The 17,552-nt window shown below is 41.2% G+C and overlaps 1 protein-coding gene across 1 annotated transcript; it reads left to right on the forward strand.

Annotated features, from left to right (window-relative positions):
* Window positions 1-8,548: 8,548 nt before the first annotated feature.
* DEFB136 (defensin beta 136) lies at window positions 8,549-9,751 on the forward strand. The gene is made up of 2 exons (XM_023550949.2): window positions 8,549-8,606; window positions 9,287-9,751. Exons 1-2 carry the CDS (start codon window positions 8,549-8,551, stop codon window positions 9,469-9,471), a joined length of 243 nt encoding a protein of 80 aa, XP_023406717.1. The 3' UTR covers window positions 9,472-9,751.
* The last annotated feature ends 7,801 nt before the right edge of the window (window positions 9,752-17,552 follow it).

A 17,552-nucleotide genomic window follows, 5' to 3' on the forward strand; every position in this document is an offset into this window, starting at 1 on the left:
AATGGGCAAAAGGCATGAACAGGCACTTCATCGAAGAAGACAGCCAAGCAGCCAACAAATACATGAAGAGAGGCCCTCTATCATTAGCCATTAGAGAGAAGTAAATCAAAACTAAAATGAGATACCATCTCACACTGGAAATAAGGGCACTGATCAAAAAAAAAGAAAAAAACAAATGCTAGAGAGGCTGTGATGGGATTGAAACCCTCAAACACTGCTGGTGGGAATGTAAAAATGGTACAACCACTATGGAAAATGATATGGCACTTCCTCTAAAAGCTAGGAATGGAAATACCATATGATCTAATAATCCCACTCCTAGGTATATATTTGGGTAGGTATATATCCTAGGGAAATAAGAGCCATCACATGAATAGACATATGCACACCCATGTTTATTGCAGCATTATTTACAACAGCAAAAAGACAGAAACAGCCTAAGTGTCCATCAATTGATGAATGGATAATCAAACTGTGGTACATACACACAATGGAATATTATGAAATTTAAAGAATAATGGTGAATCAACAAAAAATCTCACAACATGTATGAGCCAGGAGGACATTATGCTGAGTAAAATAAGTCAATCACAAAGGACAAATATTGTGCAAGGCCACTATTGTAAAAAGTCAAGAAAAGATTTTCACACAGACAGAAATATTCTTTGATGTTACCAGGAACGAGAGAGAAAGAGAGGGAAAACCACCAACTAGGTAGTAGAAACGTAATAACTTTGGTGAAGGGAAAGATAATACACAATATGGGAGAAGTCAGCACAACATAATCAAGGTAAAGAAGACACTGAAAGGTACCCAAGAACAACAAGAAACAACAGTAAATACTGATATATATACAATCCTGCAACAGTAATAACAATAATGTACAAGTATATACAAAGGTAGATGTGTAAGCTGAACAGGGAATGAAGGACATATGGAAGTACACCTATGTACATATATACATGTACATGTTGCAAATATACCCATGTATGCAATAGTGTGCACAGGGGACAAAGTCATAAAAACTTCTTAGCAGTAACCATACACTTCCTGGGACTGAGATACTAGCTTGAGGGCTAAGGACCATAGTCTCCGGGGACACCTAGGTCATTTGGCATATCATTTTTTTTTAATCCATATAGACAATGTTCTATGTCCTACCTGGTTGAATAGCAAATGAGGTCTTAAAAGCTTGCAAGCAGCCTTCTAAGATAAAACAATTGGTCTCTTCCCATTCAGAGTAAAGAAGAGTGAAGAAAACCAAAGACTTAAGGAAACAATTAGTCCAAAGGACTAATGGACCACATGAACCACAGCATCCACTAGGCTGAGACCAGAAGAACTAGATGTTACTCAGCTACCACTACCTACTGCTCTGACCAGGACCATAATAGTAGGTCATGTAAAGAGTGGGAGAGAAATGTAGAACAAAATTCAAACTCATAAACAAGACCAGATTTACTGGTCTAACAGAGACTGCTGGAACCCCTGAGACTACGGCCCTTAGATACCCTTCAAACTTGGAAATGAAATCACTCCTGGAGATCACATTAGAGCCATACAATGGGGGGGAGGGGGAGGTCTATAGATTGAACAATAACACCAGTGAGGAATGTATACTCAGAACAATCAACTATATGAGACCTAAAGGGTAGCATTTGCCCAAAAGCAAAGTTCAGAAGGAAGGTAGGAGCAGGAAAGCTGGGCATAAGGACACAGGGAACCCAGAGAGGAAGCGGAGAGAGGGCTGACATATTCAGGGGTTTATAAGCAGTGTCACAACACAAGCTGTGTATAAATTCTTGAATGGGAAACTAATTTGCTTTGTAAACTTTCACCTGTTGTTATTGCTGTTCAGTGCCATCAAGTCAATTCCAATTCATAACAGCCCTGTGTACAACAGGACAAAACACTGCCTGATTCTGGTCCACCCTTACAATCGTTATGCTTGAGCCCATGGTTGCAGCCACTGTGCCAATCCATCTTGTTGAAGGTCTTCCTCTCCCTGGCCCTCTACCTTACAAAGCATGATGTCCATCTCCAGGAACTGATTCCTCCCAATAACATGTCCAAAGTATGTGAGACGTAGTCTCGCCATCCTTGCTTCTAAGGAGCCTTCTGGTTGTATTTTTTCCAAGGGAGATTTGTTTATTCTTTTAGCAGTCCATGGAATATTCAACATTCTTTGCCAACACCACAATTCAAAGCCATCAATTCTTCAGTCTTCCTTATTCATCAAACCAGCTTTTGCATGCATACGAGGCAACCGAAAACACCACGGCTTGGGTGAGGAGCACCTTAGTCTTCAAGGTGACATTTTTGCTTTTCAACACTTTAAAGAGGTCTTTTGCAGCAGATTTGCTCAAAGAAATGCATCTTTTGATTTCTTGACTGCTGCTTTCATGGGCATTGATTGTGGATCCAAGCAAAATGAAATCCTTGACAACTTCAAACTTTTCTCCATTTATCATGATGTTGCTTTTTGGTCCAGTTGTGAGGATTTTTGTTTTCTTTATGTTGAGGTGTAATCCATACTGAACGCTGTGGTCTTTGATCTTCATTAGTAAGTGCTTCAAGTCCTCTTCACTTTGAGCAAGCAAGATTGTGTCATCTGCATAATGCAGGTTGTTAATGAGTCTTCCTTCAATCCTGATGCCCCTTTCTTCTTCATATAGTCCACTTTAGAGTATTTGCTTAGCATACAGATTGAATAAGTATGGTGGAAGGACACAACCCTGATGCACACCTTTACCCTTGTTCTGTGGAAACAACTGCCTCTTGATCTATGTATAGGTTCCTCATGAGCACAAATTAAGTGTTCTGGAATCCCCATTCTTTGCAATGTTATCCATAATTTGTTATGATCCACACAGTCGAATGCCTTTGCATAGTCAATGAAACACAGGTAAACATCTCTGCGTTCAGCCAGGATCCATCTGACATCAGCAATGATATCTCTGGGTCCACGTCCTCTTCTGAACATGGCTCGAATTTCTGGCAGTTCCCTGTTGATATACTTCTGCAGCTGATTTTGAATGATCTTCAGCAAAATTTTACTTGTGTGCAATATTAATGATATTGTTCAATAATTTCCACATTCGGTTGGATCACCTTTCTTAGGAATAGGCATAAATATGGATCTCTTGCAGTCAGTTAGCCAGGTAGTTGTCTTCCAAATTTCTTGGCATAGATGAGTGAGTACTTCCAGTGCTGCATCCATTTGTCGAAACATCTCAATTGGTATTCCGTCAATTCCTGGTGCCTTGTTTTGCCAATGCCTTCAGAAAAAAAATTTTTTTTTTTCAGTGCAGCTTGGACTTCTTCCTTCAGTACCATGGGTTCCTGATTATATGCTACCTCCTGAAAGGGTTGAATGTCAACCGGTTCTTTTTGGCATAGTGACTCTGTGTATTCCTTCCACCTTCTTTTAGTGCTGCCTGCTTCATTGGGAACCCTGTTGATGTAGTGGTTACGGTCAGCAATTTGAACCCACGAGGCACTCCTTAGAAACTCTATAGGGCAGTTCTCCATCCTATAGGGTCACTATGAGTAGGAATCGACTCAACAGCAATGGTTTTTTGTTTGTTTTTTGTTGTTGTTGTTGTTGTTTGGTTTTTTGCATCATTTAATATTTTCCCCCAAGAATCCTTAAAACTGTAACTCAAGGCTTGAATTTTTTCTTCAGTTCTTTCAGCTTGAGAAATGCCAAGCGTGTTCTTCTCTTTTGGTTTTCTACCTCCAGATCTTTGCTCATGTAATTATAATACTTTTCTTTGTCTTCTCAAGCAGGCCTTTGAAATTTTCCATTCAGTTCTTTTACTTCTTCATTTATTTCTTTCGCTTTAGCTACTCGATATTCAAGAGCAAGATTCAGGGTCTCTTCTGACATCCGTTTTGGTCTTTTCTTTCTTTCTGCATTTTTAATGACCTCTTGCTTTCTTCATGTATAATGTCCTTGATGTCGTTCCACAACTCATCTGGTCTTTGGTCGTTAGTGTTCAATGTGTCAAATCTATTCTTGAGATGGTCCCTAAATTCAGATGGGATATGCTCGAGGTTGTACTTTGACTCTCTTTGAATTGTTCTAATTTTCTTCAGTTTCAACTTGAACTTGCATATGAGTAATTGATGATCTGTTCCACAGTCAGCCCCGGCCTTGTTCTGACTGATAATATTGAGCTTTTCCGTCGTCTCTTTCCACAGATGTAGTTGATTTGATTCCTGTGTATTCCATCTGGCAAGGCCCACATGTATAGTCACAGTTCATGTTGATGAAAAAAGGTATTTGCAGTGAAGAAGTCAGTGGTCTTGCAAAATTCTATCATGCGATCTCCGCCATCATTTCTATCACCAAGGCCATATTTTCCAACTATCAATCTGTCTTCTTTGTCTCCAACTTTTGTATTCCAATCACCAGTAATTATCAACACATCCTGATTGCATGTTTGATCAATTTCTGACTGCAGAAGTTGGTAAAAGTCTTCTATTCATCTTTGTCCTTAGTGGTTTGTGCATAAATCTAAATAATAGTCAGAGTAACTGGTCTTCCTTGTAGGTGTATGGATATCATTCTGTAACCGACAGCATTGTACTTCAGGATAGATCTTGAAATGTCCTTTTTGATGATGAATGCAATGCTATTCCTCTTCGATTTGTCATTCCCAGCACAGTAGCCCATAGGATTGCTTGATTCAAAATGGCCAGTACCAGTCCATTTCAGCTCCCTATTGCCTAGGATATTGAAGTTTATGCATTCCATTTCATTTTTGACAATTTCCAATTTTCCTAGATTCATACTTCATACATTCCACATTCCAGTTATTAATGGATGCTTGCAGCTGTTTCTTCTCATTTTGAGTCATGCCACATCAGCAAATGAAAGTCCCAAAAGCTTGACTCCATCCACATTTTTAAGGTCAACTCTACTTTATGGAGGCAGTTCTTTCCCAGGCATCTTTTCAGTGCCTTCCAACCTGGGGGGTTCATCATCTGGCACTATATCAGACAATGTTCTGCTGCTATTCATAAGCTTTTCACTGGTTAATTCTTTTCAGCAGTAGACCACCGTTCCCTTCTTCCTAGTCTGTCTTAGTCTAGAAGCTCATTTGAAACCTGAGCAGGGTGACCCTTCTGGTATTTGAATACTGGTGGCATAGCTTCCAGCATCAGAGCAACACACAGGCCCCCACAGTAAGACAAACTGACAGACACATGGGGGAACTTTCACCTAAACAACAATAGTGTTCAAAAAAAGAACCATTAAGCTATATATACAATGTTTTGATTTTTCTTTATGTGTATTAAGTTTTAGATTTTATTACTGATTTAATTTTAAAAGTGAAATAAAAGCCAGGCACAATCGCACATGAAAAAAACAAAAGATAAATTCAATGCACTCGAGAAACTATCAGACTAGTGGATGTAAATAACACATGTGAGGAATGTGTTCTTGTTGTTGTTGTTAGGTGCCGTGGAGTCAGTTCTGACTCGTGGCAACCCTATGTACAACAGAATGAAACACTGCCTGGTCCAGTGCCATCCCCACAATCGTCGTTGTGCTTGAGCCCATTGTTGCAGCTACTGTGTCAATCCATCTCTTTGAGGGCCTTCCTCTTTTTCACTGACCCTCTCCTTACAAAGCATGATCTCCTTCACTAGCGACTCCTGATAACGTGTTCAAAGTACATGAGATGAAGTCTTGCCATCCTTGTTTTTAAGGAGCATTCTGGCCGTACTTCTTCCAAGACAGATTTGTTTGTTCTTCTGGCAGTCCCAGGTATATTCAATATTCTTCACCAACACCATAATTCAAAGGCATCAATTCTTTTCAGCCTTCTTTATTCATTGTCCAGCTTTCACATATATATGAGGCGATTGAAAACACCACAGCTTGGCCAAGCACATCTTAGTCCTTAAAGTGTCATCTTTGCTTTTTAACACTTTAAAGAGATCTTTTGCAGCAGATTTGCTCAGTGCAATGCATGGTTTGATTTCTCGACTGCTACTTCCATGGGCCTTGACTGTGGATCCAAGTAAAACGAAATCCTTGACAATGTCTATCTTTTCTCCATTTATCATGATGTTGCTTATTGGTCCAGTTGTGAGGATTTTTGTTTTCTTTATGTTGAGGTATAATCCATACTGAAGGTTGTGGTCTTTGATCTTCATCATTAAGTACTTCAAGTCCTTTTCACTTTCAGCAAGCAAGTTTGTGCTTCTTAGTTCAGTCAAATATACCAGACAAAATGGGCAACTCTTGTCCGAAAGCAAGATACAAAGGCAGGAAGGGACAGAAACTGGACGAATGGACACAGGGAACCCGGGGTGGAAAGGGGAGCATGTTGTCACATTGTAGGGATTGTAACCAATGTCACAAATCAATCTGTGTATAGATTTTTGAATGAGAAATTAACTTGAGCTGTAAAGTTTCACCTAAAGCACAAAAAAGAAAAAAAAAGACAAAAAGGGGGATTCTCCTTCAACAAGGTGATTCACTAGCATAGTAGATCATTTGTATTGAATGTTTTTTCTTGAAGTTACACATGATTAAAAGAGCATAAGAATTCTAGGAAACTAAAGATAAAGGAAGAGAGCAACAACAGAGCAACACTAAAGGGAAGAACATGAAGCAGTTTTTGTTTCTGTGCAGCTTTTCCCAATAAAACCTCAGCAAGTATTGGGAACATTCAGCACAGTTAAGAGAAATTCCTGCTAAGAAGATGGGTCAGTGGGTCACCAACAAGGACATACATGGGTGGAAAGGAACTGATCTGTCCTGAACGCATACTGACCTCCAACCACATTTTAGATTTGCCTTCCTAGAATTATGTACAAGAAGGGGCTCCAACTCATTTAGAAAATATTAAGTGCATACTTCCCATATTCCCAATACATGATGGAACAACTTAAAATATATGGAGAGAGTTTTGGACTCAGAATCAAGAGGCCCGAATACTGGACCCAGCACAGTCCACAGCTTGCTTCTTTCTTTGTGCAAGCTCATTTTTCTCTCTGAGCCTTGATTTCTCCAACTCCAAAAGAATGAGGTGACCCCATTGAGCCCCATGTCACATTGACAGTAACAGGTGGTCAGGATAAGGTCTGAGCTCTATGGACGTGAATCACACGTCCAATGCAGAGTTTCCTGGGAACCTTCCATTGAGTCATTTATGGAAATCTTCAGACTTGACCTAACCCTGAATAATATCTAATATCCCATCATCTCTGCTTCACCCCCATTCCAACCCATAGCAGTTGAAACATTGTTGGAATGCAGAATAAAACTCTCCTACCAATATTTTACATTCACTAAGAAGGCATTTGGAGAGGAGCTGTAAAAGAGAAAAAAACAGCTATAACAATGCAATTTAATAATAATAACAGCTATTTAATATATGCCAGGATTAGTGCTTTATCTCATTTTATCCTCAAACAATCCTCTTACAATCCAGTTTTTCAGAAGAAGAAGCTAAGGCTAGAGATTCTAAATAATTTATTCAAGAGTGCATGACTGTAAAGCAGGGTGTAACCACCAAAACTATGTTCTACTGCCCCATTACAGCCTCAGGATCTGTTGGTCATGGACCATTTGGGTAAAAGCCTGCCTCAAGGGTCAGGGTAAAACCAAAGTTAGTGTCTTCTCCACCCTCAGTCCTCCACCACTACCCCAAGGGGGACAGGCCTAATGACCCTTCCCAAGAACTGTCTCCCTGTAGGCCCCCAGGGAAGCATCGTTCAGCTCCACTAATGACACCGGGGCATCCAACCTTGAATCAGCACTGACCTGGCTCTTCTCCTGAGACCAGGGGCCAGTTACCACCCACCCCTTCCTAACACAGAACCTCTCCCACAGCCCTCAAAGTCTCAAACTCTGGCCCACTTTTTGCATCAGCCATTTGAAAAACAAAGCCAATCGGTGAACTTTTCTGGATAAACCATTCCCGGCAACATCTGCCTTCAGCCACAGTGAATAAGTTGGCCCCTGGAAGAGGAAGCTATCCCTTATCAACTACTTCTGAGCACTTATCTACTCTTGGTCAGGCAAACAGTTAACACCTTGAATCCCTTTGTTTCTTGGAATGCTTCAAGAAGTTCTTGCTTATAACCTATTGAAAAGTTTCCAGCCTTGAATTAAGCCTGTGTTTTATAACGTAGTCTCTGTGCTCCTGTTCTCTCAGTGGGCCTCCGAAGGAAAGGAAAAACACAGCAGACTCTTTTTCAGCCATTTTTATATATAAAATACATTTGAAGTTATAGAAGAAAGTGTTCAGGCCTCCAAATGAGGATGCTTGGTCTTTAGTCCTGTTCTGCCAATGGCACATTTTTAGCCTTGGCCAAGTCCCTTCATCTCCCATGGTCTGTAGAAAAGGAGATAGAATTGATTGACACCCAGAGACTCTTCTTCCTCTAACCCTGTGATCTCCACTATCTGCTCTTCCAAGCACAGTGAAGCCATTGTCTAGGCCCCACCCATCTTAGTGCAGCTCTATAAAGGAGCCTCCCTGACAACCATCCCCAGAAAGTTCCAGACTCTGTGTCTTCCTCAGTGATGAAGCTCTGTCTTTCTGGATTAGCACTCTTCCTCCTGATGATCTCTTTTCCTTCAGGTAAGATGGAAGACATAGGTCCGAACAGGAAAATGTTAGTCCCCCAAGGACTGTTGTTGTCAGTTGTCATAGAGTTAATTCAGACTCATGATGACCCTATGTGTGCAGAATAGAACTACTCCATAGGGTTTTCAAGGCTGTGGCCTTTCAGAAACAGATAACCAGGTCTGTCTTCTGAGGAGCTTCTGGGTGTGTTTGAAGCTCCAACCTTTCGGCTAGTGGTTGAGCATTTAACCCTCTGCACCACCCATGGACTCCAAGCCCTGTGAGTACAAGTTCAGTGAAGGAGACACCAATATGAGATGGACCAGCAGGCTAGGGATGGGCCGTAGGCGAGAAGTCTTCTGCCCCTTTCTTGCTCATCTGCTGCTACATCTTGAAGGTCTGAATTCCCTGGCAAAGCTTGAGAAAGGGGAGCCAACTTTATGATACACATATTACTATTCAGCCATTCAAATTACTTCGGGTTCCTCTGATTAAACTTAGACTCAATCACCTTCACTGTGATGAGATAGGAGATGAGAGGATGAGGCACAGAAGATAAACCATAAAATAACAAGTCATCCACCAGAGAGAAAGGCCAGAGCTAGGATTTCTCCCAGGCTGTTGAATACTGATTTTTCTTTTCCATGTTTTTTTGTTTTGTTTTGTTTTTGTTTGTTTTTATTTTTTCCTTTCAGGGAATGGTTTATTTGGAAATGATGGAGTAGAATTTCGCGCTTGTACTACACGTAAGGGCTTATGTTTCTTCGGTTGCAAACCTGGTTGGAAATGGGTTGCATTCTGTCACAATGTATTATCTTGTTGTGTGAAAAAGACAGAAAATATCCCCCCCCATGTCAATGAAATGTGGTGGGCCAATTAAAAGGATATGTGAATGGCTAAAAGGACAATTTTCAATCTGTTTGTGAGGGTCTGAGAGCTCAGTCCTGGTAGCACAGTGGTTAAGAGCTCGGCTGCTAACCAAAAGGTCAGCAATTCAAATCCACCAGCTGCTCCTTGGAAACCCTATGGGACAATTCTACTCTGTCCTATAGGGTCGCTATGAGTTGGAATCGACTTGATGGCAACGAGTTTGATTCTTTTTTCCCCTTAGGTAGTGAATAGCCAGATTCTAACTAACTTAGTGACAAAACTCCATAAGTATTTTGGAAAGGGAGCGCTGTGGTGAAATGCATCACTTATTCTTTTTTCTGCCCTCCCATCTTCCAAAAAAAAAAAAAAAAAAGCCCATTGCCATTCAGTCAATTCCAACTCATAGCTACCATATAGGGTTTCTAAGGAGAAGCTGGTGGATTCAAACTGTTGACCTTTTGGTTAACAGCCATAGCACTTAACCACTGTGCTACTGGGCTCCTGTCTTCAACCACTGATTCCTATTTCAACCTCAAATTCAACTGATTCAAGTCCACAGGCCAGAGGGTGTAGTGCATTGTGAGCAGAATAACAATAGCTTACCATGTGCCAGCCACTCTTAAAGTGGTTTAAATAAATTAAATAATTTAATCCTCACAACAAATCTATTATTTCCCCTATTTTTCAGATTGAGAAACTTTTTCAAGGTCACATAGCTCATAAAACTTAGCTAGCATTGGGTTTGAAACCAGGCAGTCTTGATCCAATGTCTTTAGTGTTAAGCTATGGAGTCCCTGGGAGGTGCAAAGGGTTAAGCACTCAACTACTAGTGGAAAGGTTGGTGTTAGGTATAGACATGTCATTTAGTTCTTTCCAGTGGAGTGTGAGAAGAAGTGATGGATTCCAGGCCTGGTCCACAAAAATATCCCAGGTGTGCTCCTCCACAATCAAACTTTGGATGCCAAAAGTTGACGATGGCAGAACTACCCAGCCTGGGTTCCTGAATCACTGTGTGGAGTACATATCCCCCACTAACCTGGGACCTCCCTGGATATTAAGTGAAAAAAAATAAGTAAACTATTTTGTTGAGCCACTACATGTTTGGGTCTGTTTGTTACTACAGCCTAATCTACCTTAATGCAGAAATTGACAATGAAGATGCTATGGGAATTCACTCTGATAAGAGTGTGAAAAGCCTGAAGCGTGCCTTTCCTAGTTTATTCTTTCTCAGAGAACAATAACACTACATTACTAACTAAACTTAGCTGTTTATTTCCCTGGCTGTCACCATCCTTCCTAACTCATGATTTTCCTCTAGGATTAACACATAGGCAGAAGTCTTCCTCCCCATATTCCAAGTTGGGGAATTCATCTTAATTAATAATTCTCTCATTGGGATTAAAATCCCCCATTAGGCACTGGAACCATTGTACCAATTACATTATCACCATCAACCTGAGAAAGGTCAGCTTTGGAGCACCTTCTGAATTGGCAGGGCAAAAGAGAAAAAGAAGGAAAGGCAGAACTTTACATGATGAAAGCCTATCTGAGTGTTCTGGATCAGTGAAGGAGGGAAGGGGTCAGGGAAGGAGTTAATATGTTTTGTAGTTTTTCCTGGAGCACTAAAAAATAGAGGAAACAAAATGGATTCTTTATATTTTGCCAGTATTAAAGATGACCATCAGGACTACTATGAATCTCAGTGTACTCCAGGACACGCTAGTCTTTCAAGACAGACTAACTTAGTCTCCTCCATTCAGGCTCCCCATATTTATTTCTTAAGGAGGGAGAATGAAAGGAAAGAGCCAGAAAGAAAACAGATAAACACACTAGTTAGCTACCCTCAAGTTGTAAGTAAAACACATGCTTGACTCCTGTGTCTCTACCTCATGCTCCCCATCCAAGAAAACTGGCACTTTCTCCAGAAAAATAGAAAGCAGAATCATTAAAATTAGCACTGTAAGAAAACTTTCAAGGAGAAGAAGAAGGCTGAGGCTTGTGGTTCTGACTCAATGACTGAGATTCACTTTCCCCATTAAAAGGAGCTCTTAACTGGAGTTTATGTACTCCAATGAGTCCATGGATGGCCTTAAGTGGGTCCTCAAAATGGATATGTCTGTGTATGCCTATGCATGAGAGTGTTTCTGGAGGAAAATCTTTAATCAGATTCTCCAAAGGGTCCACAACCCAAAAAAGGCTAAAAATCACTACTCTTTCCTTACTGATTGCATTGGCCTTAGGTGAGGTGCTGGTCTAAATTTTAAAATGGGGCATAGACACATGACACTATCTTTGACTTTCTTCAGCACAGCTCAGCCATCCAAAATTATTTTTGCTGACAACCCATATACAAAACAAATGTTGTTAGGTGCCATCAAGTTAGTTTCAACTCATAGCGACCCTATTGTACATAGGTACAACAAAACGACACACTGTCTGGTCCTGCTCCATCCTCACAATCATTGCTGTGTTTGAGCCTATTGTTGCAGCCACTGTGTCAGTCCCTCTCATTGATTATCTTCCTCTTTTTCACTGACCCTCTACCAAGCATGATGTCCTTCTGACAACATGTCCTTCTGGTCCCTCCTGATAGCATGTCCAAACTATGTGAGATGAAGTCTTGCCATCCTCACTTCTAAGGAGCATTCTGAGTGTACTTCTTGTAAGACAGGTTTATTTGTCCCTTTGGCAGTCCATGGTGTATTCAATATTCTTTGCCAACACCATAATTCAAAGGCATCAATTTTTCAGTCTTCCTTATTCGTTATCCAGCTTTCGCATGCATATGAGGTGATTGAAAATACCATGGCTTGGGACAGGCACACCTTAGTCCTCAAAGCAATATCTTTGCTTTTTAACACTTCAAAGAGGTTTTTTGCAGCAGATTTGCCCAATGCAATAAGTCATTTGATTTTTTGACTGCTGTGTCCATAGGTGTTGATTGTAGATCCAAATAAATCAAAATAAGAAAAACAAAGCAAATAAAAGTACTAAATTACCACACATAAAAGCCATCATATATTGATATTCAGCTTGTGGTTCCATTGGGTGTAACCTTAAAGGTAGTGGCCACTCCCTCTGAGGGAGCCAAAGAGGCCAGTCCTTGCTCGCCATATCCCAGAGCAGCCATGGGGAAAGTCCATGAGTTAGGCTTATCAGACATCTCTCCCAAGAAATTTGACTTGAGAGAATGACACCACTACATGGGTGCCATTGGAGAACCTAGTCATCCAGTGAAGCAGAATGTTTCAGGACCATGACACTTCAGGCAACATGGCACTTCTAAGATCCCTTGGTTTATGACCACATTCCAAGCTTTGAAAAAAAAAAAAAAAGCTTTATGAGGCTTAAAATATCCAAATTGATGTCTGTTATTTGAAACCAGGAAATCTGAATGATATTGAAAACTCTTACTGATATCATACATTCATATTAGGATTAAATACAGAATCTATGAGACAATGGTATGTAATATGCTTGGCTCCGTGTCATCTGGCTTAGATGTTCTGGCTTTGTGTTAGCTAGGTTCCAGGACGGAAAAGGAAGGATTATTTCTGCCTTTGGGGAAAAGTATTAATGACAAACAGCAAACTATGAAGCCAGACAGTGGTGACAGTAGGAATCAGAAGAGTCATCCACACATACAAAGGGAAAGCAGATCTCAGGGACAGAATCAGACTCAGATTACCACCCTCAGACACAAACTTTGAGGTTTAAGGCTTTGGCTATGTATTAGTTTTCAAGGTCTACCATAACATATTACCACAAATTGGGTGGCTTAAAACAGCAAAATTTTATTCTCTCACAGTTCTGGACCCAAGAAGTCCCAAATCAAGGTGTCAACAGGGCCATGATCTAGGGAAGAATCCTTTTTTTGTCTCTTCTTAGCTTCTTGTGGCTGCCAGCAATTCTTAGCATTTCTTGGATTGAAGGAGCATCGCTCCAATCTCTGCCTCCATCTTCACGTTACCTTCTTCCCTGTTTTTGTGTATCTCTGTGTCTTCACATGACCTTCTTATAAGGACACAAGTCATTGGATTTAAGGCCAACCCTATTCAGTATGACTTCATCTTAACTAATTACATCTACAAAGACCCTACTTCTCAATAAGGTCATAATCTAAGGTTTGGGGTAGACCTGAATTTTGAGGGGACACTATTCAACCTAGCACAGGCTATAAATAAGCAAGTTTCATTTCCTCTTGGGAGGCAGGGTATCTTCTTTATCCACATCGTCTTATACACAATGAGGAGTTCCAAGCCCAGGAGAAGATTTTCAAATGAACCAATCTTTTCTGTGAACACTAACATTTTTCTGGCTACTGGGCATTCCCCAGACTCCCATTGGAGCATATCCAAAGAAATATAAGGTGGTCACTAAATTCAAGATGATCGGAGAGCATTTGAAGAGCAAACCAAACCAAAAAAGTTACAACACAATCTGACAGATATTATAATTGTTCATGGGGAAGTGGGTTCTGAGTTCAAGGTGGAGGTGAGATGTGGGGTACATTGCAAATCTGGTCTACTTTGAGTGGAAGCATCAAGAAAATTATAGGAAAATTAGTCCATTGGAACAGTCAGCCAAATGGAAAGAAAGCAGAAAGTGTCACATCCACCAATTCTGAGCTCCCACTTAGCCCAGTCTCTACACAAGTCACATATTTAAAAAGAGTGCAATCAACTGCCAAATAATACTCACAGAGGAATCCAACTCCATGTCTCTCAAATTGCACTAAAGAGCTTGAGCCATAGCAACTCTGGCCAAAATCAGTTTTTCCACCTTTCAATGTTAACATATGCAAAAGTAGCTCAGACTTTGTACCTAAAATTTTAGACTCCTTTCCTCAGGCCAACCAACAGAGACCTTTCTCTTGGCTATCATTCCCAGCTTAACTTAACCTTCCCGACTCTTCCCATCTTTTCTTACCACCCAATTCCAATTTTGCATCTCAAAACCACCAAAATCCAGGCTGACAAAAAGTGGTCTTAGTGGGATGGGTGAGTGGAGGTCAGAGAGGAGAGGAGAGAAGATAGGGAACATTCTTGCATTAAGCGTTATATCTATGGTATCCTTCTGGGAACCTATTAGTGTTCTGTCTTTTTTACCCACAGTAAAGATAGGGTCATACAAAAGTAGTGTGGACCTTCAATCCAATGACTCATGTCCTTCTAAGAAGGCCATGTGATGGGTCTGGGAACTGGTAAGAACAATCAGATCATGGAACCAGAACTCTGCACAACGGAACAGGGCCATGTTGTCTCTCCTGAGATCATTTTGATGTCAGCCATCACTGAGATTGTGTCCAGCTCTGAGAAAGAAAGAAGTCTATTACAAAGCTAGCTACTCCCTACGCTTGGATGCTCAGAATTCCAGCATAAGAGCAGAAGCCTCCTAAGTTTCCCCAGACAAGCCTTTGGCAGGGAGCCACACATCTCCACAATAATGCTGGGTGCATGACCAAACATCCCAGAAGACTGAACTGAATGTCACATGGCTGGTGGGCCACAAGCAGACCCCAAAGTTCAAGCCTGGCCTGTTGGAAAGTACAGTCAGCCACAGCAGGACAGAGGCTTCCCTGCTTCCTTTCCCCTCCAGAGTTACCACAGAGTGCAGAAATGAGTTCTACCTAGGTCTGCTAGGCATAAACTTTACAGGTCCAGATGTGGTCTGACACCTACAAAGCTCAGCGGCAGCCTCCATTGCTTAGGTCTTCTCCACAAGTCACCAGCAGAGAGGTTTTGACTCCATAAAACATGAAGTAGTTTTAAATCAATGTGTTCAAACAATAGTGTCTTCTATATCTGTTAGTGGTTTGGTTTGGGGAGGAGAAGTGTTTTTTCCTTCAAATAACAAGAAATTAAAGCTCATCTTACACAGCCCAGGCATCTGTAAGATCTAAGACTTCTAAGGACAACAGCAATTGCACCATCACAGAGCTGGTAGGGGTGGCAGTTCCTCACCCTCCCTCCAAAAATTACCAGCAACCAGTTGCCATGGAGTTGATTCCAATTGATGGTAACTCCATGTGTGTCAGAGTAGAACTGTGCTTCATGGTGTTTTCAATGGTTGGTTGAATCTGTGGTGTCTTTCTAAGAACAAGTTAGTGTTCTCTCTTCTTTACCCACAGTAGATCGCCAGACCTTTCTTCCAAGGTGCCTCTGGGTTGACTTGAACCTCCAACCTTTCGGTTAGCCATGAAGCTGTTAACCATTTACACTAGCCAGGGACTCCCTCCAAAAACAACCACCCCCAAATGCAGCACATTTCATAAGTAGCACTACTCCTAGAAATCAGCAGGCAATGCCGACAGCCACATGCCAAAGTAGCAGCGATTAGACTCTTTCAGATCTCAGGCTCCTGTGAGTCATGACCTCTAAACTCAGACCAGATCCAGTGCCAGTGGGGAATACAAGGAGGAATTGATTATGAACTTCAGCGTTCACAAGGATCCCTGGCCCTTCCAGTTATATTCTCAAAATTTGAAGTAAAAGCCCTGATATTCTAAAATATTTCAAGGCCTAAAGTGCAAGTGTAGAAGATAACTCTCAGAGTAGTTTAGAAATTTTCCCAAGACCACACCACTAGTAAATGGCTGGTGTACACACACACACACACACACACACACACACACACCTGTTGCTGTTGACTCGATTCTGACTCATAGCAACCTTGTAGGACAGAGTAGAACTTCCCCATAGAGTTTCCAGGAACACCTGGTAGATTTGAACTGCTGACCTCCTGGTTAGCAGCCATAGCATTTAACCACTACACCACCAGGATTTCCAATGACTGGTATAGCCACTCTATCGCTGTCTCATGGTCTGTAAAATGAAGCACTTGGGCTCTCCCAGGCCCCTGCTAACCCTAGAAGTGGAAGGGCTAACCTGAAGTTTCAGAAAGTGGGATCAGATTTTAAAAACATGAATTGGGACCTCTCAAATAAGATCGCAAGGTACAGACACTTAAACCCATAGACTGGAATTTTGAAAGGATCTTACAGTTTAAACTGAGTCCAAAAAATTCCTTTCACAGTATCCAGGGCAGGCAATTTCCAGCTTCTGCTTGAATTTCCCCATAAGCTCGTACCTTAATTCTCCTCAGGCTTGCAGGCTAGATAAGAGAAGAAAGAGAAGTTAAAAAAAAAAAAAAAAAAAAAAAACCTGACCCTTCCATTGACTCACCTGGGGTTAGGTCATTACCAAAACTAAAACAAACCAAACCAGTTGCCATTCAGTGGATCCTGACTCATGGCAACCACATATGTGCAGAGTAGAGCTGCCATAGGGTTTTCAAAGGCTGTGATCTTTTGGAAGTAGATTGACAGGCCTTTCTTCATAGGCATCTCTGGGTAGATTGAACAACCAAATTTTGGTACCACTTGTACCACCCAGGGACTTGATAGATCATTCTAGAGGGATAAAAAATTGGTCTTTGGGCTACCTCTGAAAGGGCTTCCCCTTCCCCTGACCCTTTTATGCTTAGCCTGCTACCCCTAGAGTCCTGACAGGTATGAACAATATTTTGATGGCCCTTGATAAGCCTGGAGAAAGGCAAGCAAGAGTATGAATTTCCTGGTGTTCCAAGGACTATCCAATAGCATTGCTGGTTCTATAAACCAAAACTTCCCTTGATTGAAGAATGGCATTTATTAGATTTGACAGAACATCCCTTGGAGAATATCCAAATCCTCTTTTATTCTCCATCTGTATTCACAAGGCCCTGCCATCTACAATTGGCCTCCTGCCACTGAGCAATATTCTTTATAGAATATGACCCCCCACACACAAGAAATAAATTAGCTTTCTGACTTTGCAAGCAAATATCTTGGGACGTTGATCACTACAACCTAATTGCTTTGGGGGAAACTAGTCAAATCAACTTTCTGAAGTTCTATTTGCTGGGTTAATTTTACTTCAAATCCTGAGAACCATGAAGAGCCCCTCAGGAGATCCACCTAAGATTGTCTGAGCACGCCTGTGGTTTTCTTCCTCCTTGCTCCATTCTGTATGGAATTAGAGGAACACAAAATTCCTCTCAGTTGTGTAATTTCCTGCTACAAGTTTAAAAGCCTTGGTCATTCTGAAAAAG

This window comes from Loxodonta africana, chromosome 19, assembly GCF_030014295.1.
Source record: "Loxodonta africana isolate mLoxAfr1 chromosome 19, mLoxAfr1.hap2, whole genome shotgun sequence".
NCBI lineage: Eukaryota > Metazoa > Chordata > Mammalia > Proboscidea > Elephantidae > Loxodonta > Loxodonta africana.